Source organism: Zootoca vivipara, chromosome 6, assembly GCF_963506605.1.
Source record: "Zootoca vivipara chromosome 6, rZooViv1.1, whole genome shotgun sequence".
Classification (NCBI taxonomy): domain Eukaryota; kingdom Metazoa; phylum Chordata; class Lepidosauria; order Squamata; family Lacertidae; genus Zootoca; species Zootoca vivipara.
The window spans coordinates 91908460-91935610 of NC_083281.1; the positions used below are offsets into that span (position 1 = coordinate 91908460).

At 46.4% G+C, this 27151-nt stretch overlaps 1 protein-coding gene and 1 pseudogene across 1 annotated transcript; both read right to left on the reverse strand.

Moving 5' to 3' along the window:
- Positions 1–14107: 14107 nt before the first annotated feature.
- Positions 14108–18989, reverse strand: BMP10 (bone morphogenetic protein 10). The gene is made up of 2 exons (XM_035119718.2): positions 18667–18989; positions 14108–15247 (listed from the first exon to the last, which is right to left on the reverse strand). The coding sequence occupies exons 1-2, from the start codon at positions 18977–18979 to the stop codon at positions 14307–14309; spliced, it is 1254 nt and encodes a 417-aa protein (XP_034975609.1). The 5' UTR covers positions 18980–18989; the 3' UTR covers positions 14108–14306.
- A 1724-nt stretch (positions 18990–20713) lies between these two features.
- Positions 20714–25562, reverse strand: LOC132592370 (uncharacterized protein K02A2.6-like; annotated as a pseudogene).
- Between the last annotated feature and the right edge of the window lie 1589 nt (positions 25563–27151).

The window sequence follows — 27151 nt, forward strand, 5'->3', positions numbered from 1 at the left end:
GATATTTTCCACAGCTGGAGCAGGAGGGGGGGGCGGGCATCGGGTTCATTTCTTATTAAAGAAACTAGGACACACTTGAGAGAATTTGGCATCTGCTCCCCTGAGCATGAGTTGTTGCTAATTTTCCCCTTCCCTGGCAACCTTCGGAAATTCCTTTTTTTTAAATGAAATGAAATAGGGTGCCTTTTTTTGCTTCTGGTTCACTCTTCCCTCTTCCACCCTCATTTTATCTCCCCCGCCTTGCCTTTTGAGCCCAGTTCACACAGCATTGCGGACTGCGTCATCAACCAGGTGGAGCTCATGACCTGTGCCTTCTGACCTCAATACCCACACGAGACGTACCCAGCATAGCTGCCAAGTTATCCCTTTTTTTAAGGGAAATTCCATTATGCTGAATAGGCTTCCTCGTGAGAAAAGGGAAAACTTGGCAGCTATGGTACCCAGCTGTACTCTTGCAAAAATAAAGTATATTATTCACTGTATCATATTATAGATTTCAACAGAAATAAGCCATAAAATACAACGGAAAAAAGCAGAAGAGTTAATAGATCAGTTCACACTCTGATCAGTTCATGGATCAGGTCCAAACATGTGCTTGTGTCTATTCCACCTGCGTCTGTTCATCAGGTCCACGCAATCCACACGAAGAGTTGTTATAGTTCCACAGAATCCTTTCACAAAGTCTGGACAAGGATTTCCAGAATATTGGCCTTGTTTCACCGTCCTGGGCTTCATCAGTTGTACAAGTGCTGGGTAATGTAAAATCATACAATGTTGTGATCACAAACATTTTTACAAAAGGAATAATATAAATACCATAAATAACTGTGCATGCCATATGTCAGGCTTCCCCAAACTAAGGCCCGCGGGCCGGGTGCAGCCCGCAAAGCTCATTTATGCGGCCCCCGGCAACCTCCGCCACCTGCTGCCGCCGCCCGCTCTCACCGGCGCAGTGCGGCGCGGCTGCCCACCTCCAGGTCGGAAAGGCGCCGGAAATAGCTTGTGCGCATGCATATGGGTGTGCGCTCATGCACGCTCCCCCGACCTCCAGCCCACCACGCAATTGGTGCTGCGGGCACTGGCACGAAGCCGGATAAGTTTGGGGAACCCTGCCAGATCTGATGTACCAAGATAGTGGATCTATGGCGTAGTAGTTGCTGCAATAAACAACAACAGTTACAATGTGGGGTTATATGGACAAGCACAATATTGATTTCAGTTATAGGTGTTAGCAATCCACAGATACAAGATTTCTTTCTTAAAGTGACCCATGTGGCACCGTAGAAGTAAAACCAAATTAATCCATACTCAGGTGTTATACATGTACATTAATGCAAACACGCACAACTGTAGTCAATTTCCAAATCTAAAACAATCGCAATTCACAGATACACAATTTATTTCTTAAAGAGACCCATACAACCCACAAAAACAAAACACGCGTAGTCCATGCTCAGGTGTTCTACATGTCAACATTGGTGCATAGGGTTGCCAGAGGACAGGACTTCTGTGCCTTTAATTGCCCTTCTCTCTTTTGAGTCTGGAAACCTTAAAGAGAAACCAGCAGACCCTTTGCTTGGAAATTAAGCAAAGGGTCTGCTGGTTTCTCTTTAAGGTTTCCAGACTCAAAAGAGAGAAGGGCAATTAAAGGCACGGAAGTCCTGTCCTCTATTGAGTCTGGCAACCCTATTGGTGCACACTCATAAAAAGCAACTATAATCAATTTCAGTATTCAGTGTAAGGTATTAAGTAAGAAAATAAACCTAGTTTCTTTCTGCATGATGATTTTTTTAGCTCGTTCTACAGGACCCAAATACGTCCAAATTGCAAAAAATGTCCTCATCTGAATGAGAAGCTTCAATAAAATGTTGTACTAGAGGAGCATCTATTACATTGTTCCTGATCCTAGAATGGTGCTCTGATATTCTTACTTTTATAGGTCTGAGAGTATGACCTACATACAACAAACCACAGGGACATCTAATCACGTAAATTACACGTGGAGCAGCACACTTCTGACCTCTGCACAGAACATCGGCACATCAGAACCGATATAAAAATTTGGCTATTCAAAATGGGATTTCAAAAGGATTGGGTAGGGAAAAAGCGGGTAAAAATTGGGAATCCTTTGAATCTTATATGAAAAATAAGGTAGGATAAGCAAATCTTGTGGCAGAGGTATGAAGGGCAAGGAAATTAGAGGGAAGGAGAAAAACTGAATCGAGTATGCATCAGAAGAAAGAAAGATAATCAACATATAGGAATGACTGGAAGTCACCAGGGGTGGAGGGCAAGGGGGAGGGTAATCAAACTTTTTAACATTAATGGTGAAGATGAATTAGACTAGAACCCGGGAAGAACAGGGGGCTAAGCATGGATGACTTTTTGAAAGAATATATGATTTGTTTATTCTTATTTGGCTTTATTATAAGTTTTTTTATCTTCTGTTTGATGATTAAGATTCTTTATGTCAGTTTTGTTATTATTGTTTTGTTACAATTATGATTTGGATACATTACAAATATTGTTTTGTTTACGTTATTGTCTTTGATTATAAGTTTTCCTTTTTCCTTTTTTTCTTAGTTCTTTTTCCTTTTATGTTTACCTTATATGTGTATGTGTATGTTTGTGAGTGTATTGTTTAAATAATCCTAAATAAAGTTTGTTTTTTATAAATAAATAAAAAGAACCGAGCTTGCCCATGGGGAAAGTGCCTCCTGGGAATGAGATAAGGCTGTGGATCTGGCTGCGTCTGCTATCCCAGTGCTGTCGTTGCACTGAGGTAAGCAACACCCTTCGGCACATTTGCATGCGAGGGTTTGGAAACTCGGGGAGCGCAAAACAGGAAGCGTCTTCCACTCGAGTGTCACCAGGACCTTGGCAGGGAGTCAGGAGCATTGTGGAAAAGTTGCAGGCTCCCATGTTATCGCCCGAATGTTGCTCACGTCTTCCTCACTCTCGTGCGTAAGGCCTCATAAGGAGCTGAACAGAAGACCTGGTCTACCACGCATGAGGCAGAATGAGTGGGCTATTCCATTTCTAAAGTCAGGGAGGGGCACTGATTCTGAATGTGCTCTCATATCAACAAGAACTCCCTGGCAGTAAAAAAAAAAAGCATTTTGGAGAAAGGGGTTTCAGCCTAGCCAATTCCCTGTTGTGCTCGTTCTTTTGAATATATATATTTTTAAAAAAAATCATGGGAAGTTTTTCAGCCCAGAGAGAATATTCACAAATGTGATTTTGCACCTCCACCTCACATTTGGAAGCGTGCCAGTCAATTCCTCAGCCTCAGCACTCCAGCGCCACATAAGAACGCCAGAAGAGCCTTCTGGATCAGGCCAGTGACCCATCTAGTCCAGCACCCTGTTCTCACAGTGGAAAACCAGAGGCCTGTGCGAAACCTGCAAGGAGGACATGAACACCAGAGCACTCTCCCCTCCTGAGATTCCCCTCCAGCACCTGATATTCAAAAGTATTGTTGCCATCAGTATCCTCCATGAATTTGTCTAATCATCTTTTAAAGTCATTGGTGGGAGTCGGTTCCATAGTTTAACCATGCACTGCATAGAGAAGTCGTTTTTCAGCCCATGAGTTCTAGTGCCACGAGAGGAGTACAATGTAATGCACATTCTCATACCTGCCAAGTTCCTGCCGGAAAAATAAGGGATCGGCAGACTGGAAGTAGCGCTGCCGCCATTTTGGAACTGGGCGGAGCATGCTCAGAAGCGACTTTCGATGCTGCTCTGCCCAGTTCCAAAATGGCCGTCGCATGTCCAGAGACTCCAGACGTGCACAGAAGGAGCCTCCCCTAGCCGGTAAGTAAACCAGGGAAAAACAAAAAAATCCATTTTTAGAGCTGGGAACGGCTGGAAAAACGGGTTTTTTTCATGCCATGCATCATTTTATAAACTTCTATCATGTCACCTCTTACTTACCTTTTCTTTAAACTTAAAAGTCTCAATGCTGCGACCGTTCTTTAGCATTACAGGATTAGTGAGTGAGTCGTTTTATTACCGTAGCTAGGGAACAATAGCATTCACTAGACTAGAGAGTCATTGCATTAGAGAGGGAAGGAAAGTGATTCAGGGAATCTTTGTGTCTATGAAAATGTAGAATCGTGGAGTTGGAGGGGACCACCCTCCAGCCCTAGGAGTCCTCATAAGGGAGCTGTTCCTGAAGGAAGAACTGTGAGAGGAGAGACTCCATCAGGCAAGGCCTCCTTCTTCCACCTGCCTTGATCCACCCTCTAGTCTCTGCTTCTCAATCTGTATTGTATTGTATTATTTTATGTACTGTGGCTTGCTGTTGTTTTATTGGTTATAGTTTAGAAATTATTTATTGTAACTGTTGAGTGGATTTCTGTTTCACATTTATATGTTGATATTATTATCATTTTATGCTATTCCAATGATTGTTGAATGTTACTTTTTTGATGTAGGTTGCTTATTTTAAAGTTATGTTTTATTATCACATTTTTGTATTGCATTAGATTGTTATAAGATGTACATTTTTTGTTTCTTCTGCTTGTAGTATTGTATCTGCTTGAGTATTGTAAGAGAGAAAGACAGTATACAAATTAAAAATGATGATGATGATCTAGTCCAACCCACTGCAATGCATGTAAGGACGATTTCTTAGCAGTTTCTGTTTTCTGGGTCTGTCACTATCAGTGAAGACCTGGAATCATAGCGGACCACCCCTCCACAGCCACAGCTGGATTATTTTCAAAACATTGACCTCAGGGACCAGTTCATTTGCTTCGAGTGAAATGGCTTGCCTTTTCTTTTGCAGGCATATTCAGAACAATATGCCTGGAAGGGCCTCTTGACAGAAATATCAGGCGCCTTAAGTCCAGTGCAGCGATACAGAAAATGAAGACTATGGATGCAAGAAGTTAGCAAGGCCCCTTCTGACACATATTACAGTGGTACCTCGACATCCGAATGACTTGACTTCTGAAGGTTTCGACTTCCAAACCTTCCCTAACCCTAACCCTAATGCCTGCGCAGAAGCGGCGCGCGTGGTTGGCACATGCGCAGAAGCGCAAAATTGCGCTTCGCGCATGCACAAAACAGATGCTTTGACAACCGAAGACTCCGACTTACGAAGAGCGCCGCAGAACGGATCGCCTTCGTAAGTCGAGGTACCACTGTAGCAGCAAGCAGCACTGCTTCCCTTCTGCTGCGGTTTGGCTTCCATTTAAAACTAGCCTTGCTGTCCATGGTGGCCACATTTAACAGATGATTATTTACTTAATGGCAATGTTCTTGTGTCCCTCGACATCACCCATTTCCATGCAAAGGAAATATCAGGGGAAAGGGGGGTGGGTGGGATGAACATTGTTAATGACATATCATTTGGAGACTGGAAAAAAGAGACTGGCTCGCATCCCCTTGCCTGATTGCTGATTCTAAGCACAAATGAACACATGAACTGGGACAGTTTTTGCTTCTGTGACTGCTCAGAGCAGAATTATCCACCATACCTAATGAAGACATTTCCAGGTTCAATTCCCAAGGGCATCTGGGAGAGAACTCTGCTTGAAACCCTTCTGCCAGCCAGTTGTACACAATACTGAGCGAAGTGGACCCAAGGGTCTGACGCTGGATGGGGCAGCTTCCTATGTTCCTATGTCTCCTTGTTCTTTTAGTTCGATAATGAATTCTAAGGCTAGTTAAATCACCTTGTAGGGTTTCCCTGAAGTTCCCTGTTTCCCTTCTCTTGAGATCTGCCCTCCTGTTGCTTCAGGTGACGGCCCCACTCCATAGCACGCACTAGAGCAGGGGTCAGCAAACTTTTTCAGCAGGGGGCTGGTCCACTGTCCCTCAGACCTTGTTGGGGGGCCAAAATATATTTTGGAAAAAATATATATGAAAGTATTCCTATGCCCCACAAATAATCCAGAGATGCGTTTAAAATAAAAGGACACATTCTACTCATGTAAAAACACTCCGATTCCCGGACCATCCGTGGGCCGGATTTAGAAGGCAATTGGGCCAGATTGAGCCCCCGGGCCTTAGGTTGCCTACCCCTGGGCTAGAGTGCCGCAGGGTCTAAAATTTAGGCTGCGCTTCTGGCACTTTGGCCAGTGCAAACTTGCTGCCGTGCTGACTTTGTCCCTTTTGACTCTGCCTGAGCTGTGGTGGTGGTGACAGCTCAGGAAATGGATCCCACAATAAAATCTGTGCAAGTAGCGATTGAGAAGACTCTAATCTCTGCGGAGATAAGGAGTTGCTACAGCAAACGACAACATGAGCCCGAAAGTGATGGATGCTGGGAATGTTTGGCGACTGTTGTTCTTCAGCTCCAGGGTTTGTGGCTTTCAGAGGCCCTGCTCTGAAAGCTCCTCATTTAACTCAGCATGGAGCTTTTCAACACCATCTGGGGCTCACGCCTTGCTTAACCTCATCAGATTGAGGGCCAAAGGTGCCTGTGCTGGAAGCTGCAGAGAGCAAATATTGACGATATTATTATTCATAAAGGTATGGCGGTTTGGGGGTCAAAGTGCTCTCCAAGACCTTTTGGTGTTTGAGGTGAATACATTTAAAATTACACAAATGCACAGAGTATGTTTTCAACAACCTGTGCTTTAACCTTGCATTCTCCCCTCCCCCCTTGGTGTTGAAGGGGCTGTCACCTTGGTATAAAAGGTAAAGGTAAAGGGGCCCCTGACCATCAGGTCCAGTCGTGTCCGACTGTGGGGTTGCGGCGCTCATCTCGCTCTATAGGCCGAGGGAGCCGGCGTTTGTCCGCAGACAGCTTCCGGGTCATGTGGCCAGCATGACAAAGCTGCTTCTGGCGAACCAGAGCAGCGCACAGAAACGCCGTTTACCTTCCCGCCGGAGCGGTCCCTATTTATCTACTTGCACTTTGATGTGCTTTAGAACTGCTAGGTTGGCAGGAGCTGGGACCGAGCAACGGGAGCTCACCCCGTTGCAGGGATTCGAACCGCCGAGCCGACCTTCTGAACAGCAAGCCCTAGACTCTGTGGTTTAACCCACAGCGCCACCTGGGTCCTAGGTCACCTTGGTATAGGGTAGCTTAAATTTTCTCTGTATGGGATTCACAAATAACCCCCCCCCAGTAGTTTAAGGGTTTGCCTCATTTCAGGGTCTGTTCCCCTGCGATGGGAGAGATCCCTGTTGATTCGCCATGTCTTTGTAATCTGCACACTGAGTTTGTGAGAGCAGTCGGCATCAGCCTGCTAAGCATCATCATCACCCCCAGACAAACAATATTCTATGGAGACACCCCCCCTCCAAGCACAACAAGCAGGAAAAATTCCAGTTTATGGCCGGCTACAAAAATCAGTGTTCTCTCTCCATTGAGCTTTCTTTGTTTTGCCACATAGCTATCTAGAGAGAGAGCACTAGGCTCAGGAAGCTTCCCGGTGGCCTTTGTAATGAACATTCACCCTGATTTGTTTGCAGGGAGATTAGATGACAGCTCCATACACCTCGACTGTCCCGATTTAAGCAGGACACCCCGTTTTCGAGAGCCATGCTCTTGCACGAGTCGTCTGGCTCAGAAGAGATTGCGGCCCCGAAAGATGTGTGTTTGGGGAAGGGGCATGCTCTCACGTGAGTCGTGTGACTCGTACAGGGGTGTGGCCCTCAAAGACACGTGTCCGAGTTTTACTCTGGGACATGTCGAAGGGTGTCCAGTTGGTTATTTAATGACTCTGATTTGCAAGGAGGCTAGACGATGTTGTATCAAAGCAAGTGCCAGCCCATCCTTTCCACTGGGTTTCCTGTCACTGGTCACAACAAGTTGAGTATTTCAGGGCGGTGGGTTTGTTATGCAGAATCTCCAGGTCAACTAGAATCAGAAGCATAGAATTGTAGAGTTGGAAGGGATTCAAAGAGTCATCTAGTCCAGGCACATCCAACAGGTAGATCATGTTCTACCCGTAGATCACTGGTAGATCACAGGCTCCCCTCAAAGAAGCTCAACAACTGAACCCCCCCAAAACAGGGCTTCCCCTCCTGAGAAAAGCTCAACAACTTTGGCCTGAACCCCCTGCCAAAAGGAGGTAGATCACTGCCAGTAGATCACAGTCTCTTGTGAGTTGGCCACCCCTGATAGCAGGAATCACAGGAATCACAGCGAACTTGCACAACCTGAGTTTGCTGGTAGGCAACTGAATCTCATCTGAACTTAGGGACAGTCATCAAGTGTCCTCAAAGACTACCTCCTAAAATTGCTCATTCAGATAGCATCTCATAACAAAAAGTTCTCATCAGTGAAATAGCAGCCACTTTGCTGCTACCTTTGAGCTAGCAGCCAGCTTAAAAACCACTGATTCTTCTTTGACACAGCAGGATAGCATTTCTGGTTTTGCTCAATATCCCTATAAACTCACATTTAATGGCACGTGACATTTGAGGTGCCCAAATGAATGTTTAAATGAAAGTATAGTTTTCCCTTCCCTCACCAGACTTCAATGGAGTTTCCCCACCATTTTATTGTCACTCCTTCGTGTCCGTCCGCCCCCCCCAATGGTTATGCAGGTGCCCCTTAGTGTTGCCAAAGTCTCAGGTGCTTAATTGCTTATCTAGAGATAGGTTTCAGCAGGCAGACCTGCTGTGCTGGTCATAAAGGACAAAACTGGCTTTTTCAAGAAGAACCCAATGCAGTAACTTAGGGCATAGACTCTTATCCTATCAAAAGAGAGTTTCAGCTTCCAATTGGCAATAAGAGCTGCAAGGCCATGATTGTAGGAGACAGAGTTGCTTGGGGGCGTTGGACCAACTCCATTGCAAAGAGTGATGAGTTAGCCCTAGCATAGTGGGTAAGAGAATGAATCATAGAATCATAGAGTTGGAAAAGACCACAAGGGCCATCCAGTCCAACCCCCCGCCAAGCAGGAAACACCATCAAAGCATTCTTGACGTGTGCTTGTCAAGCCTCTGCTTAAAGACCTCCAAAGAAGGAGACTCCACCACACTTCTTGGCAGCAAATTCCACTGCCGAACAGCTCTTACTGTCAGGAAGTTCTTCCTAATGTTTAGGTGGAATCTTCTTTCTTGTACGTTTGAATCCATTGCTCCGTATCTGCTTCTCTGGAGCAGCAGAAAACAACCTTTCACCCTCCTCTATATGACATCATTTTATATATTTGAACATGGCTATCATATCACCCCTTAACCTTCTCTTCTCCAGGCTAAACATACCCAGCTCCCTAAGCCGTTCCTCATAAGGCATCGTTTCCAGGCCTTTGACCAATTTTGGTTGCCCTCCTCTGGACACGTTCCAGCTTGTCAGTATCCTTCTTGAACTGTGGTGCCCAGAACTGGACACAGTACTCCAGGTGAGGTCTGACCAGAGCAGAATACAGTGGTGCTATTACTTCCCTTGATCTAGACGCTATACTCCTATTGATGCAGCCCAGAACTGCATTGGCTTTTTTAGCTGCTGCATCATACTGTTGACTCATGTCAAGTTTGTGGTCTACCAGGACTCTTAGATCCTTTTCACATGTACTGCTCTCAAGCCAGGTGTCTCCCATCCTGTATTTGTGCTTTTCAATTTTTTTTGCCCAAGTGTAGTACTTTACATTTCTCCTTGTTAAAATCCATCTTGTTTGCTTTGGCCCAGTTGTCTAATCTGTTAAGGTCATTCTGAAGTGCGATCCTGTCCTCTGGGGTATTAGCCACCCCTCCCATTTGAGAATGAGCTTTATAAAGAGGATGTATACATTTAATGTATACATTTAATTATCTCCTATAAGCAGGGATGGCTCATCTATGGCCCTCCAGATGTCGCTGAACTACAGTTCCCATCATTCCCTGACCATTGTCCATACTGGCCAGGGCTGATGGGAACTATAGTTCAAAATACCTGGAGAGCCCCAAGTTCCATAAGATTGCTCTATGCAGCAACATCTGGCTCCTCTTTTAATATTTTTTCAGAACTCTGGGCAACCGTAAGCATATGTTGGTGATCTACCTGAAGGCATTCTGGGGAGGGGGCAGGTGTCAAACTATTGCCATATTCAACTAAAGAAGTAGTTGTCGAGTTTCTAGCTTTCTCCAATCATTGGCTAACATGGTTGGTTGATGTAAAAGACACAGTAGAAGCTGTTCAACCAAAGAAGAAAAAAGAGAAAAAGAGAGAAGAAGAGGAAGAAGATAAAGAAGAAGGAGAATCGGGGGAAGAATCTAAACCAGAGGAGGAGGAGGAAGAGGATAAAGATAGTAATAAAATACCCATCCAAGACTAAATTAGATCTTGTAATAGAATTTGAACATGGCACTCAAGGTGTTGTCATGGAATGTAAATGGATTAAATGATAAGAAGAAAAGAAATAAGATTGAACATATTTTGAAGAAAAGGAGTCTGGATGTGATTTGTTTGCAAGAAACTCATGTAGCGAAGAAACATAGTCATATTTTAATCAATAAAGGATTAGGAAAAGAGTTTATAAATTCAATTGCTAATAAAAAGAGAGGAGTAGTCTTTTATGTGAAAGAGAAATTGGATCCGAAATTGATCTCGAGAGACGAAGAGGGAAGAGTGATCGTTGTACAGATAACATTTTATGGAGAAAAAATGTTTTTGGTTGGAATTTACGCACCGAATGAAAACAAGGCAGAATTTTTTAAGAAGTTGGAGGAAGATTTAATGGAATACATGGATCAAAAGATTATCTTGTTAGGTGATTTTAATGGAGTGGCGATACCTGAATTGGACAGAACAAAAAAGAGGAAGCATGATGGAAAATTACCTAAATCGTTCTTTGAACTTACGGAAAATCTGGGGCTAGTAGATGTATGGAGAGTGAAACACCCGACGACGAAACAATTTACCTTTTTTTCAGAACCAAACCAAAGTTCGGGAAGAATTGATCATATGTGGATTTCTAAAGAATTAGTACCCAGGACAACAAAAAGTGAAATAACGCCACGGACATTGTCGGACCACAATCCAGTATTCTTGGAGATGAGAGGGAAAGAACAGAATTCCTTTAGATGGAGAATGAATGAAGAAGTGTTGGAAAATAAAGAAACTGTGGAAAAAGCAAAAGAAATCTTGAAGGATTATTTCCATTGGAACTTGCATAAAGAAACTGGAATAGATATAGTCTGGGATGCAAGTAAAGCAGTAATGAGAGGCTATTTAATACAAAAAAATAGTTATTTAAAGAAAAATAAAGAAAAGAAGAAAGAAGAAATTCTGAGACACCTCATGGAGAATGAGAAGAGGCTGATCGACAAAGTGAAATTAGCGAAAATGTATAGAATGAGTAATAGAATGTGCTGGAAATGTAATGAAAAGGAAGGGGACTTTTATCATATGTGGTGGAAATGTGAAAAGGTTAAAGGATATTGGGAAATGATATATAACGAACTGAAAAAGATATTTAAATATACTTTTCCCAAAAGACCAGAGGCCTTTCTGTTAGGACTGATAGGCCAAGAGATAACAAGGGAGGATAGTACCCTTTTCTTATATGCGACAACCGCGGCGAGGACATTATTAGCCCAAAAATGGAAAACCCAGGACTTACCGACAATTGGAGACTGGCAGACAAAGATGATTGAATATGCAGAATTAGCGAGACTGACTAGCAGGATTCGAAACCAGAGGGAGACAAGGTTTCTAAGGGATTGGAGTAAATTTGTGGACTATATGGAAATGAACTGTAAAGGTTTAAAGACACTTGCAGGCGTGAAATAAATCCTACGAATTGACCCTAAAGATTAGATACAAAGGAACTGCGAGATAAGAACTGATTAGAAAACCTTTTGAGGGGAGGGAGGGAAGTCAAGCTCGGCGGAGCATGTTTTTTTGGGATGTTTGTATTTTTGAATGTTTGTTTATGTGTTTGTTTGTCTTGTATAATGTTTTAAATGTGTTTATTTTGGAAAATTTAATAAATAATTATTAAAAAAAAAAAAGAAGCTGTTCAACCAGTGGTTTTGAAGCTACGTTTGTAAGGCACGGTCATCGAGGACTGTATGGAGGAAAAGGCTTGTTGGGGCAACGAGTGAACATGAGAACGCAAGGACGTAAGACACACCTGCTGGATCAGGCCAATGACCCACATCTAGCCCAGCATCCTGTTCTCATGGTGGCCAACCAGATGCCCCAATGGGAAGCAGGATTTGAGCGCAAGAGCACTCTTATTATTTATTGGCAAATTAAGACATGACACTCCAAAGCTTGCCATGGTTCACTTCTCTTTGGATATCTAGGTCTGCTGAAGCGGCTTATGGCTACCTCCTTTCCTTCCTGGCTAGCTATTTTTACCAGGAAAAGGGAAGGGGCATTGCAGATACACCCAACACAGCATAGCCTGGGGGAATTTGTGGAGTAAACATTATGGTTTGTAGACTGGTGGGCAGGTTCATTAAATGCAGGGAAATCTCCATGGATCTCATATCTGTCCTTTGTGTTCAAGGACTTTGGGCTAGCAAAAAAGAAAGGAAAAAAAGCGACTGCATACTATATGCCACTATATTTTGTATTACACTGAGAAATTAAAAAAGAGAGACAAATTATATATTTACAAAAGAAAACAACCGAGAAAATCCATAACACTTTTTTTTTTTGCCGTTATTAGCGTCAAAATCCACGTATGATTCAATGCACAGGATTATTCACGTGTGTCTTACATACAGCACAAAAATAGAAGATTTTGTATTCTACATTATATTACAACAGTCAATAAATATATCAATAAATAACGGCTGCATGGATGTAGGTTAAGCTGGCTTGAGTTAGTCCTTGACGTTGTCAATGCATTCTCTCAAAGGCAAGGCCTGTTATCTCATCCAGGGAATACAGCTTTGCCTTAAAAGTGTAGAACAAAGGCCGGGGACAGTACGGTAGGTTGCAGCCGAGGGCAGGGCACTAAGACACTTTCCAAAGAATCTGACAAATTCCCAGCTTAGTATAAATAAAGCACCAGGCCTATTGTTCCTCAGCTCCAACACCTTCTTATCGCAATGATTTGTTGGAGGGCGAGTGGCGGAAACATGACATGTGACTCGGTCGTCAGCTGAAGCAGAGAGTGGGGCAAATTCTTGCGAATTGACAGCTTCATAAAGGCAAAGACCCTCTCTTTGTCCGCAGAGATATTCCATTCTGACACAAAGCACAATATAATTCCCCTCTCCGTAGAATCTCAACAAGCATGCGAAGAGCATTGGGTCTTCTTGGTACAAATTCTGAGTCACTGGTATTTTCTTGGTCTATTTCTGTTGACAGTCATGGAGCAGGTCATTAATGTTCTTGGCAGGTGCGACAGACACCGAATTTTGAATTGCCAGCATTTATGCAATTGGAATCAGGTGTGTCTGTCTTAGGATAAGCCCCCACCAAACTGGTTATGCGCAATGATCTTTCAAAGGAGAGGGTGGTGAAGTATTGCACCTTTCAAAAGTTGTGCAGGGTTGTACCAGGCATTCTATAATCTGAGTCTGTAACTGGACTCTCTTATGTATGCTTACTTGAAGTTCTGTCCTGCTTTTAAATGATTAAAAACTAGGTTAAACAAAGTTGTGCAGAAAAGGGGACTTTGGTCTGCGCATCATCTCTACATGTCAATCATACCAGAATATTACCTCATTGTCTGTGACTACTGGAGATGCACAAACCCCAACCCTCCTTACCACCCATGAGTCATGGCTCTGGAGCAACCTTCCCTCTGGTGGAGTAGGCTCAAAGCCTTAGCAGTGCTGCACAATTTCTATCGGAGGCAATTCCTAGTGACATGGGGGTGGGAGCTAGATCTGTGCACATCAACATTACTGATACTGTGTCCAGCAATTTTAATTTCTTCTGAATGCATCATATAACCATCCGATTGATTGAGTTTGTTCTCAGAAATATATTTAAAAATAACATCCTTCGTGTGTACAGTATACAGTACTACAAATCCTGGTTTGGACACAAAAAGGGGAATTGAACTGGTTCTCGGTGGCCAGATTTTGGGGGGTTAGTTCACACAGTCAGCAGAAATGACTGTGAGGCATTTTATTTTGTGGGGGAGAATTGAACCATGGGCAGCTTGAAGTGGTATAATCTGGGGATAGAATTAACCCTGGATTCTGCTGATTGTGTAAACTGACTCTTGAGTAAAGCGAAGATGCACAATCCTGCTTTCTCCAAGCCAACCGTGAAAGCGAAAAATACACCCCCTCTAATCGGTTGCCCATTTCCTTTGTTTCAAATTATCTGTACATGCCTCATTAAATAAGCTTATTAAGTCTGTACAAATCAAAACTGTACAAATATACAGATGAAAGAATTAAATAATCTGAGGAAGACCCAAAGCCCTGTGGGTGAGGGGCATCCTTCTACTATCGGCACCCGCACTCTGAGACAGCCATGCCTTCGTAGTTGAGCTTGTAGGTGACGACCCCGTTATCTAAGAAGAGTAAGGAGATGGGATCCAGCTTGGTAGGTACACAACAAGCTGGAGAAGCTTTCTGGGGGTCATTCAAGTGAATCAAAGTCCGGGCCTTGGCATGAGTGGTCGTAAGGTGATCGTCCAAAGGGAAGGAGCAGGCTCCCCTGCACTGAGAGGCATCATAGCCTGGAGGTGCAATGATCCAGGAATCCCAGCCAATCTCCTTGAAATCCACATAGAGCGAAGTCTTTTTGCAGCTGCTCCCCTTGGCGTTCCTCCTTATCCGGGATGTGGAGTCGTAGATGATGTTGGATCTGATCTGGAGAAGCTTCTCCTTTCTGGGGCTGGTATGGAAATCATTCATGTCCAGGTCCTGCAAATCTTGCTCGTGCTCTATGATCTCATTCAGTTCGTGCTTCTCCTCTCTCTTGGCATGGCTTCGGTCGTCTGAAAACACAATGAGTAAAGGCTCGTGTTTGGTCTCTGAATTGATGTCTATATCTGCTTCCCCTCCTCCGACGGCCTCCTCTCCCCCTCGGCTCTCAATCTGCACCTCCAGCTGATGAGTGGTAGAGTCTGAGTGATGCCACCTCCTGATGGCCTCCGTGACCTCAAACGTTTTCCATTCATTGTCGGTGCTGTAAATGTGCCGGGATGCCAGCACTTTCATTTCCCTCTCCTCTTCCTCCTTCCCTCTTCCGCGGTCGTTCTCGAGCACTTCCAGGATGGTGACTTTCCTGCTGAGACCATTGTAGAGCATCCTGTCCTCCTGCACCAGAGTGTAGAGCCTCAATTCCGCCATGGTTATTTTCTCATGGTGTGGAATGGAGACGTTGAAGAGAAGAGGGTACCTCCGTATTCCATTGAAGTGGATGGGCTGTGGAATCTGCTCTGAAAATTAAAAGCAAACAAATGTTACCCTTCTGCCCTATATGGCCATGCTCTCCAATGAAAGGGCGTCTATGCCTAGCAATGGGTCCCAAACCTTTTCAGGGTCTTGTCCCCTCGGTTCCATAAACTCATCCCCAGTGCCCCCTGCCTCACCCTATAAAAAGCATGATTCAGAATAGCAATGCGCGTAACCTACTGAAGATAGCAATAGAATAAAATTCAAAGCAATAACAGTTAATTGCACATTTATTCAAAATCCAATTAAAATGATTTAGTTTAATTAATTCAACAAAATGAACTTGATCCAGTGATTCTAGCTTTTCAAAGTCTGATCGTCTGCCTCTTAGGTATCCCACTACCTGCCCCACCCCCAGGAGGTGGTACCACCCATTTTGGGAACCATAGGGCTAGAGGGGACTTCTACGCAACCATATTGACTCCAGACTATGACCCAAGAATCCTGAATATTTTGGTTTTGGGAGAGTTCAGGGGGTCTTTTCTAAAAGACCCCCATGGAAATTTAATGCTGACTTTAATCTGATTGACTGTGGCAGCCAGAGAGTTGGCCATTTCTTGAGCTTTTCTTGGTGGTCAAAGGCAAAGTGAGATAAGGCAAACGCAAAACTAGACGAAGGGGAAATCTTTATACATTTCTGTCTCACATATCGTCCAATGTAGCCAGAATTGTTTGGAGAGCTTCTACAGGAGGCTCTTTACAAGAATGAGAGAGGTAGGAAATATGCACTTGGTGACATTTTGAAATTCGGGAAAGCAAGATAAATGTGGCAGGCCTGATGAGGCCCACAGGACAGAGCACTTCCTCAGCATTTGCTATAGTCCAGGGGTTCCCAAACTAAGGCCCAGGGGCCAGATGCAGCCCAAATCCGGCCCGCGGACAGTCTGGGAATCAGCATGTTTTTACATGAGTAGAATGTGTCCTTTTATTTAAAATGCATCTCTGGGTTATTTGTGGGGCCTGCCTGGTGTTTTTACATAAGTAGAAGGTGTCCTTTTATTTAAAATGCATCTCTGGGTTATTTGTGGGGCATAGGAATTCGTTCATATTTTTTTTCCCAAAATATAGTCCGGCCCCCCACAAGGTCTGAGGGACAGTGGACCGGCCCCCTGCTGAAAAAGTTTGCTGACCCCTGCTATAGTCACTGTGAGGGTTTGCCTGCTGGTGAAGGTCATTTTGACAGCTCTAAAGTTGAGAAATGTGCATTTAAAATCTACCAGAGTTTACTTGAAGACGGTCTGGTCTTTGATATGTGCATGAAAGCATTAGTAATCTCTTTTAATCGATGTCCGGAGAGGGTGGTAGTGTTAGTCTATTGCAGTGAAAAGAAGAAAGAGTCTTGTAGCCCTTCAACCTCACAGATTCATGATGGCCTCGGCTTATATGGACTGGACCCATTAGACACAGTTGGACTCTTCTCTATGAAAGCTGGGGCTGACTTTTAAAGTTCTGCTTGGCTCCTGCCTCTTTCCCACTACTCCATTATGCTGCTGCATATGGAAATGAACAGTTAGCGGTGCCATAATTGGCAAGTTACTTAAGATGGAGCGTGAGAGCGTAAAAGCAAGTCAACCGTGATCTGTGACTCAATTAGCCTTTTGGCTTACTGGTAAGTGACTTTCAAATTGGAATGTTAAAATGATCTTAGTAAGCTTTATTGGCAAAAATGCTGCTTCTTCCAAATCAGAAGCACATCATGAAAGTGGGATGCACCCACCTGCATTCCTTGGTATGGCTTTTGTGATCAGGTCCACCACGCTGATTTATTCATTCTTAGAGATTTGTATAGGAAAAGGTTGCACTTTGCAGGCAAGCTATGAGACTGATTTATATACAGTATAGGGAATGTTTCACACCGACACCAAGCTGTTTTAAAAGGAAATAATGTCCCTATCTGCATTCACCCTTCGCCACATATCAATTAATGCAGACTGCTGGGTTTGGGTTCCATTGAATTCAGAATTTCTAAATGGAGAATTTTGGTTCATCCCGAGTCCTTCCCGATAGCTGACAGCAGGATTGCCAGTGTCTAAGCTGCATTCATGGAAACAATACCGTATTCCAGAACACGATTCAAAGGAAACTGAAGGATCTCAGTAAGTGCCATTCTGTCTACATTTCCAGAATCTCAGTTTATAAGATGCTGGTTATGAAAACAAGAAAGGAAAAGCATGCCACTCTCAAAAAAGTATGATTGTTATTGAGAAGCGCTGAGAGCTATGTGGACATTGAACATCTTTTGCTTTTATACAAAATCTGAAAACTTGCAAAAGCCCCCACATATTTTTAGCTGGTTGAAGGCTGCAACTCTGCCCATTTATTTGGGAGTAAGCTCTATCAAATCCAATAGGATTTGCTTCTGATCTCACTGATTCATTAGAGTTTTAGAAAAATCTTCTAGGTAGAAGGAAATATTTTTATTGCATCAGTTTTTGGGGTGGGAAGCTGAGTATCTAGGAGGAAGCAGAGCATCCCTTTGAATGGATAGGTCTCTTCATCCAGCCCTCCAGATGTTGGTGGCTGCCACTTCCATAAGCTTCTATTAGCACAGTCAATGATCAGGGATTCAATTGTCCAACAACATCTGGAGTTGCACATCTGATGACCAAGTTACCCATGTAAACACCAACGGCGTGTAGCTCATGTGCCACTAATATATTATTTTATATAGAAAATGAGCATAATAATATATGAAAGATTTTGTTATCAAAAGCAATATACAAACAACATATACAGCCCCCCCTGAAAGTTCTCTGACACAATATCCATTGAAAGCAGTGGGAGCTGAGTGGGATGGCAGTAGCCTGTTTGCACAACAGCTCCCATTGATTTCAATGGGGCTCATGCAGAGGAAATGCCAAGCAGATGACTACTGTTGTGCTTACTTCTAGGAACATAGGAAGCCGTTAGTCCATCTTGCTCGATATTGTCAACAATCCAAAGTTTCAGGGAAGGGAATATTCCCAGCCCTACCCAAGGGGTCCTGGGGATTAAACCTCGGTCCTTCTGCATGTGAAAAAGATGACCTGACACTAAAAAATCACTGACCTACCAAAGAAGACAAGCATGACTATCTTCAAAGGAGCGTTTTAAGTGAGACTGGGGCGGGGGAGGAGATTCTCCATTTAGATCTCAAAATTAGTAGTCACCTTTTCAAAAAGCACCCCTGATAGATATTTAAAAACCAAGTGTGCCATGCACTTGAAAATCTAGCAAATAGTTCAAATGACTTGCAGTCATTTGTCAAACAGCTGGGCAGATAAGGTGTGTGGTCCACCAAGCAGCAGGTCAATCAGCTTGACATTTGCTGCTTAGCCGGATCACTTTGCTAATAAATCACCCATCAAACTTCCCCTCTGCATCCTAACTGCAACACCTAACAGGCTTGTTTAAGAGACCTTACCTTCGTTTTTGAAGCTTCTGATGATGTTGGCTGATGGCATGGAGGTCTTATCAGTGGCGAACCTGTTAAAGAGCTCTAGCATGTATTCAGGAGGGTCCACCTTGGCGGCTGTCTCTTGCAGGGGGATGTCGGAGATGTTGAGCGCCTTCAGCAACTCATTCTGCAAAGTCTGAAGCAAGGCATCCTGTTCGTCAAAGAACGGCCTGTCTTCCTCCAGGAGAGGCAGGTCTAGGCTCATGATGGGACTACCGTTTGCAAGGTGCACTACCAGAATGGCGACGGCTGCCCACATCTGAAAGCCTGCCGGTTCCATGGCCTCGTTCTAGCTGGCCACAGGACTCGACAAAAGCGTTGCTCTGGTGCCGCCTATTTTATCCCCCTGCAAATGGGTATCAACGTCTTGTGTCACTGACGGTTGACAAGTTTCGAAGTTGGAACTTGTGATCCAACTCTCTCTCTCTCTTTCTCTCTCTCTCTGGCTCTTGTTTCCACCCCCCCTCCCCAATCCAGGTCCCAGTAATTGGATAGAGCTGGCGGTGCCTCCTATAGAAGCCCTTCACTCTCTTATCTCCTCCAGTGTAAGCTTGTTCACCAGATTTCGGTTGCTATCTCACAATCCTCCTTCCTCTTAATGAGCATTTTGTAAACATTCCGCATTGGGATGCTATGAAATAGTGCAATTCCCCCTTGCTTCCCCCCCCCTGCATGGGACCTGACTCCCCCCTCCGTCCCTTGCCACTGCTAACGTCTTTGGAAACCAAGTCTGGCCATTTTGAAACCAAGTCTCTTTGCTTTGTTGCGATTTCAGCTAAACATGCGCTTGGTATAGGAGTATCCATGGTCCATGCTATAACCAAGTTTCTGCCAATCCAGTCAGTAGACCTCTGAAAAGCGGCAAGAAAACATTTGCTCCAAGGGGAGACTGAAAAACGCTCAGGAGTTGTAAGTAAAAACTTAGGGCAAATGATGGTTTGGAAGACTGTTTCAATGCTCAAGGAGCATATGGACATGAGCAGAGCCTGCTGGATCAGATATTTGAAGATGGCTATCATATCTCCTCTCAGTCTCCTCTTCTCCAAGCTACACATCCCCAGATCCCTCAACCATTCTTCATATGGCTTGGTTTCCAGACCCTTGATCATCTTGATCTCCCTCCTATGCACACCTTCCAGCTTGTCAATGTCCTTAAACCATAGCTGCCAAGTTTTCCCTTTTCTCGCGAGGAAGCCTATTCAGCATAAAAGAAAATCCCTTAAAAAAAGGGATAACTTGGCAGCTATGCCTTAAACCAGAGTGCACAAAATAATGGCAACATCATATTGATTGTCTTAACAATTCTGCACCAACACCATATTGCATGTGATTGGAGAATTCAATCACTGTCGGTGAAAATATGAAACTATTCCTCCCTTGGAGGAAGCTTGTTGTGACACTGCACGAGTCCCTTCACTGAGCTCACCTTCCAATCAGGCGGTACACCCAGCAAAGTAACTCTCAAAGCTCTTGAGATGGCTAGAAATAAGGAATATTTTGGGTCCAAGCTATCTCAGCTCAATTACTGAGATCATTTGCAGGAATGTCGTTGGTCATTTCCCAGGTTGGCAAGGCTCATTTGACAACAAGAAGAAACCAAGCCTTCAATGTCACCGGCCTGGTCCTGTGGAATGCTCTGCCACTAGAGATTCAGCAGGCGCCTTCTGTTTTAACTTTTAAATGCCTGCTGATTTTTAATTTTTAATTATTTTTTGTGTCCTACCAGGCTTATACAGGCAATTAAGAAGATATCTCTCCACAATGTTTGATTTCAATCATTTAATATGGTTTTTACGGTATGGTTTTATGTATTTTTGTTGTAAGCCACCTTGATAAATAAATAAATCTCATGCCTTTAATTTGAAAAACAAAGTGTGCTTCTTCTTCCAAATTGTGGGGAATTCCGACCTTTCTGCATTTACTGGCAGGATGCAAGAGTCCATATTCATGCATTTCTCTGGCAGTCATGATAAATCCCGTATATGGGCTGTGTCAGATGCTGGAAGATGACCCATCATTGCTTAGCTCCTTGAACTAGAAACGGCATGGAGCTTCCCAAAATGCATACATACATGAGATGCAGGACGTTCTCCCCATTCCTCTTCCATAGGAGCTGGCTAATGGATGAGGTAACTGTTGGGCATGAGAGGGAAAGAAGTGTGATCTCGAAGGTGTGATGAGCAAGTGTTGGAATAATTACATTTCCCTTTCTGTGTTTCTCAAGAGCGGCTTCCTCTCCATTGCACCTCAGGGCTCCTCTCTCATCTCCATTCCACAAACAGGCCATTCCCAAATTCTTGATCTTCTTTGGGGTGGGGATGTGGTTGTCACTGTGGACGACGGGCTCCCTCACAGGAAAGTATGCTAAAGAGGTGGAGTTCAGTGTGGTGTAGTGGTTCTGGTACTGGCCACGGACCTGTGAGACCACGGTTTGAGTCCACAAGTGTCCATGAAGCTTGTGTGGGGTGACCTTGGGCCAGTCACTGCCTCTTGGCCTAAACTACCTTACACGGAGTACATGAGAGAACCAGGGAGAGACAAAGATAGCAGTGGAGGTGAAATGTACTGCTTCCCCTGTCCACCCCTCTCGCTCTACAGGCCTCACTGCCCTGCTGTCCCCTTGGGACCCCTCTGTCCCGCTCTCCTCCCGGGTTCCTCCTGGGAATCGTCGCCGTAGCTGGTCGCAGTGGCGGCGCCAACATTGCCCCCCTTCCGTTAGTACCTCGTACGACACGGGACCGGTCACCTTGGTGACTGTGGCGGGTACCCATGCTGGGCCTGCCCCAAAATTCTTTGTGTACACTGCGTCCTGGGCCACAAATGTCCGGGCGTTCCTGCCTTTCCCCACCACTACCTCATCCTGAGCTCTGTCGGGGTGAAGTCGGTCCAGTCTAGTTGCAAGGCGCCGGCCCATTAGTAGTTCAGCTGGGCTCCGGCCCGTCGTTGTGCTTGGGGTGCTGTGCTGTGCTAGAAGAAATGCGGCAAGGCGGTATTCCCAGTCCCCTTGTGTCATGCGGCGGAGGCTGTCCTTGGTGGTCCGCACCATGCGCTCCGCTTGGCCATTGGTGGCAGGGTGGAATGGTGCTGAGCGGATGTGGCGGATGGCGTTCTGCGCTGTGAAGGTCTGGAACTCCTCTGACGTGAATGCGGTTCCATTGTCCGAGACGAGGGTGTCAGGGAGCCCGTGGGTTGCAAAAAGCTTACGTAGTACCCGGATGGCTGCCGCCGTAGAAGTGGACGGTACCAGTGCGACCTCCAGCCATTTGGTGTAGGAATCCACCACTATGAAGAATGTTTTTCCCTGGAAGGGGCCAGCGAAGTCCACGTGCAAGCGTGACCATGGATGTCGGGCGGACTCCCAGGGCTGGACTGGGGCCCTTGGGGGATCCGGGCGGGATTCTTGGCAGGTCTGGCAGTGTTGGACCCAGGCCTCTATCTCTCTGTCAATCCCCGGCCACCACACATAACTCCTGGCAAGGGCCTTCATCCTCACTACCCCTGGGTGTGTCTCGTGTAGGGCTGTGAGGACCCTTTTGCGGAGGGGCTGGGGAACAACAACCCTGCTTCCCCATAACAGGCACCCCTTGTGGGCCGACAGTTCATGTTTGCGGTTTGTGTAGCCAGCGAATTCTGGCCCGGGGCTGCTGCTGGGCCATCCTCGCCACACCCAGTCCAGGACCCGGGAGATGACCCTATCTTTTGTGGAATGGTGCGCAACTTCTTGTGCCTGAATGGGTCGGTCGGGAAGCAGCTCCAGGGTCATAACCTCTTGCGCAGGCGCTGGGTCGGGGCCTGTTTCTGGTAGTGGTAGCCTGCTGAGGGCGTCTGCGTGGCCCATCGCCTTCCCAGGGCGGTGGATTAGTGCATACTGGTAGCCGGCAAGGAAAATTGACCACCTGAGGACACGTGGAGACAACACTTGGGGGGTCTGCTTCTCGGGGGCAAACAGGCCAAGCAACGGCTTGTGGTCAGTCACTATGGTAAAGGGCCGCCCGTACAAGAAATCATGGAATTTTTTTACGCCCTTCACGATTGCCAGACCCTCCTTGTCAATCTGTGAGTAGTTTCGTTCGGCTGCAGCAAGCGTCTGGGAGAAGTATGCCACCGGCACCTCTCTTCCATCCGGGAGTTGGTGTCCCAGGACAGCGCCGATGCCATAGGGAGAGGCGTCGCATGCCAGCACCACTGGCAGCCTCTCGTCGAAGTGTGCCAAGACCGAGTTCGAGACGAGCAAGTCCTTGACTGCCTGGAATGCGGCCCTTTGTCGCTGGCCCCACACCCAAGGGGCCCTTTTATCTAGGAGTCTGTGTAGGGGCTCCGCTACCGCTGCCTTATGGGGAAGGAAGGCATGGTAAAAGTTCAATAGTCCCAAGAATGACTGAAGTTCGGGCTTGCTCTTGGGCGCTGGGGCCTCACAAATGGCCCGTACCTTGTCACCGGTTGGATGGACCCCTTCTGCGTCCACCTTAAATCCCAGAAAGTCCACCTGCGGCACTCCCAGTAAACACTTTTCCCGCTTCACCTTGAGGCCCGCCGTCTGGAAACGGTGCAGGACGGAGCGGAGGCGGTCCTCAAATTCCTCTGGTGTGGGCCCGGCGATCAGTACATCATCGAAGAAGGGGGTGACGCCAGGAATCCCTTTAAGGAGAGAGTCCATTAGATTCTGGAATATGCCTGGTGCCACGCTAACGCCAAATTGCAGCCGCTTTACTCTGAATGCCCCTCTGTGCGTCACAATCGTCTGAGCCTCTGCTGTGGCTTCGTCCACAGGCAATTGTTGATACGCTTGGGCCAAGTCCAGTTTGCCAAAGATTTTTTGACCCAGCCAGGGTGGCGAGGACATGGCTGACCACTGGCACTGGGTATGCATGGGCCGTGAGAGCCTTGTTTATGGTGCATTTGTAGTCTGCACAGATGCGGACCGAACCGTTAGGCTTGACGGGTGTGACAATTGGAGTTTCCCAGGGGGCGTTGGGCACCGGCTCCAGCACTCCTTGCTCCACGAGCCGGTCCAATTCCTCGTCTATGCGGGGTTTCAGGGCGAACGGGACCCGGCGGGCCTTGTGCCCGATGGGTCGTACAGCGGGGTCTAGCTGTAGGGCAATGGGGGGTCCTGTATATCGTCCCAATGCCCCATCGAAAACCCCTGGAAACTCTTTGCATATGGCGTCCACGTCCACTTGTAAGCTAGTGCGGTTCACCCCGGTAACGGCTAGCCCCAGAGGTCCAAACCATGCCAGTCCCAGTAAGCTAACGTAGGGGCCCTTAACTACCAGCAAGTCCAATTGTTGCTTTCGCCCTCGATATTGCACCCTGAAGGTCCCCACCCCCATTGTAGGGACCTTACGTTTCTGGAAGTCCCGGAGGGTGAATGGGGCCGGCCTTAGTTTGGGACCCCCATTAGGGCACAGTTCCCTTAATGTTCGGGCCGAGATTATGGATAGAGTTGAACCCGTGTCCAGCTCCATGCGGCATGGGGCTCCCTCTATCTGTACCTCTATATAAATTTTCTCTGTGCTGGGATGGGGCAACTGGAATACCTGGTAGTCCGTGATCTCCGTCGAGTTGCCTTGGTGCATGGTGCCGTGTGACCTGGGGCTCCTGGGTCGGTCATCTGATGCTTGTCGACGGGTGAGTCGAGCCCGACACACCCGGGCGATGTGTCCCAATTTTCGGCACTGCCTGCACTCTGCGTTGCGGAAACGACAGGTCCTCCTCTCGTGGTTCTCCCCGCAGCTTGCACAGTTCCCTCCTTCTCGTCGAGGCTGCTGTGGTGTGTGTGCTGCTTGAGTGCACCGCTGTACTCGGTGTACTTCCTCCCTGTCAGATTCGGATTCGTCGGTGAGGTCTTCGTGGTAGACCCTCGGTTGGGATGGCGGGGCCGGTCGTGCCTCTTGCGTTGACCTCTCGGCGGCTTCGGTTGCCAGGGCTTCCTCCAGAGCAATCTGGAACGTGAGGTCTTTTTTTGCGTAGAGGCGTCGTTGCAACATCTCGTCCCTCAGGCCACCGACGAGGCGGTCACGAAGCATGTTCTCCAACTCTGAGAAGTTGCATAGCTGGGCGGCTTGGCGGAGGGAGGTCACAAACCCAGTTATGGTTTCCCCCGGGGCTTGCCGCTTTGCGTAGAAGGCATTTCGGCAAGCTACCACCGAGGGCTGTGGTGAGAAGTGCTCCTTCAGCCGTTCCATTATTGTTTTGTAAGAGACGGTAGCGACATCTCTAGGTGCAAGGAGAGCCCGGGCGATTTCAAACGTCTCCTCTCCACAGACGCTGAAGAATGTCGCCCTCTTCATGGCATCGTTGGTGACTTCTTTCGCTTGCAGGAGGAAGTTGAAACGGGTGGCGTACCCTTCCCAGTCTCCTGATGCTGGTTTGAATGGCGAGAAGCTGCTGTCGGTTGCCATTCTGGGTTCCTTGGGTCCTGGAGCTGAAGCCTGGATGCACGGTGCGATGCAGCGGTGCAGCAGGTGGCGGTGCTGCGGTGCAGTGCGTGGTGGCGGTCAGCTCAGCAGGATCCCATCCTCGTCGCCAGTGAAATGTACTCGGAGTCGAGAGTGAATTTCATGCTCTTTATTCAGCTCATAGTCATCAAGGAGAAGAGGAGAAGAAGAATGGCTCTTTTCCCAAAACCATCTGCTTATATACATTATTTACACAATGGGCCTTGCGTGATTGGCTACTTCAGGGCTACACCTGTGGGCCAATTATATTGTGGATTGACTTCTGCCTGCAGCCTGATTGGCTGCTCCTACAGGCCAATCAGGTAGCAGATTCACTTCTGCCAGCCGCCTGATTGGCTGCTCCAGCAGGCCAATCAGGTTGCGGATTCGCTTCCACCTGGAGTTGGATTGGGTAGCTCCCGCTGATTCTGAATCCTATTGTTCTAGGATTCAGCTCAGTACATAACAGGAGGAGAATTCGCAAAAAACGAATCCACATCTTTATCCTACCATAAGAAGGGCCTGCTGGATCAGGCCAACGGCCCATCTAGTCCACCATGCTCTTCTCTCAGTGGCCAACCAGATGCCCCAATAGGAAGCCTGCAAGTATTTCCCCCTCCCATGGTCTCCAGGAAGTGGTATTCAAAAACGTTGCCACCTCCAGCTGTGGAGGCAGACCATAGCCATCATGACTAGTAGCCATCAATAGCTTTATCCTCCATGAATGCAATGAATCCTCTGATTTCACTATGGGTGTAACTCTGTGTCGCATGCCCTATGGAATGAACTGCTTAATCGCCCACCACTGAACTCATGGAAGGTTCCAGCGGAGCTTCATTTCCCTTTGAGATCATTGCAAGATTCTCAAGTCAATGGAAGGCTCTTTAACAAAGAGGCTCTCGCCTCCAGAAGGGGGAAAAGTTCTCGCTGGACATTTTTTGAATTCTCTCCCTTGTCAACCCCTTATTTTGTTGCAAGTTTGGTATTCGTTTGGGTGTCAGATAAGCTGAAAAGAGTGTCTTCCATGACATTGACAAAAGCAAGACGACCGCCCAAAATCTTTCCACAAATTTCCAATGTTGCCTGCCTCGCTCTGCTGTGGTGCTATTTCGAGACCTGCATTCTTATCCTTAATGAGAATTCCATTGGGAAACTCTGAACCCTCGAGAGTCAAAATTCCCAGGAGCAATTTCTGAATGTGTTTGTAGAAAAGCGTGTGGGGTGGTGGTGGTGGTTTCCCCTCTGTTCAGCGGGGCTGGAGGCTCTGCTCCAAGGATGGTGGGGTGATCTAATAATCATAATCATAATCATAATCATAATCATAATCATAATAAAATTTTATTTATACTCCGCCCTCCCCAGTCAAAACCGGGCTCAGGGCGGCTGAGACCAACAGAATTACAAAAAAACAAAAAACAATTAATTAAAATACAGATTAAAATACAGTATTAAAATTTAAAGTGCAGCCTCATTTCAAGTAGTCCATAAATCCAAGCCATGAGGGAGGAAAACACAGGGGTCAAGCTGAGTCTAACCCAAAGGCCAGGCGGAACAGCTCTGTCTTGCAGGCCCTGTGGAAAGATGACAAATCCCGCAGGGCCCTGGTCTCCTGGGAAAGAGCGTTCCACCAAGTTGGGGCCAGTACTGAAAAGGCCCTGGCTCTAGTAGAGGCCAATCTAGCCATCTTATGGCTCGGGATCTCCAGAATATTGTTGTTTGTGGACCTTAAGGTCCTCCGCGGGGCATACCAGGAGAGGGGGTTGACATGGAGGAGTTGGAAGTGGGCCCTTCCAACTTATTTTCAATAGACCAGGCTACAGCCTGGAGCGAAACACCTTCCTTGCTTCGTATGCAGAGACATACCTTGGCTCCCTTGTGCCCTTGGCAAGGAGCTATATTGCCATCCACTCCCCCACCCCCACCCCCCTGTCCTTTCAGCCTTGGCCCAGGGAGCATGTGGATACCCTGCTGGTATTTAAAGTTTGGCAACCCTTAACACTTGCAAAGCTATT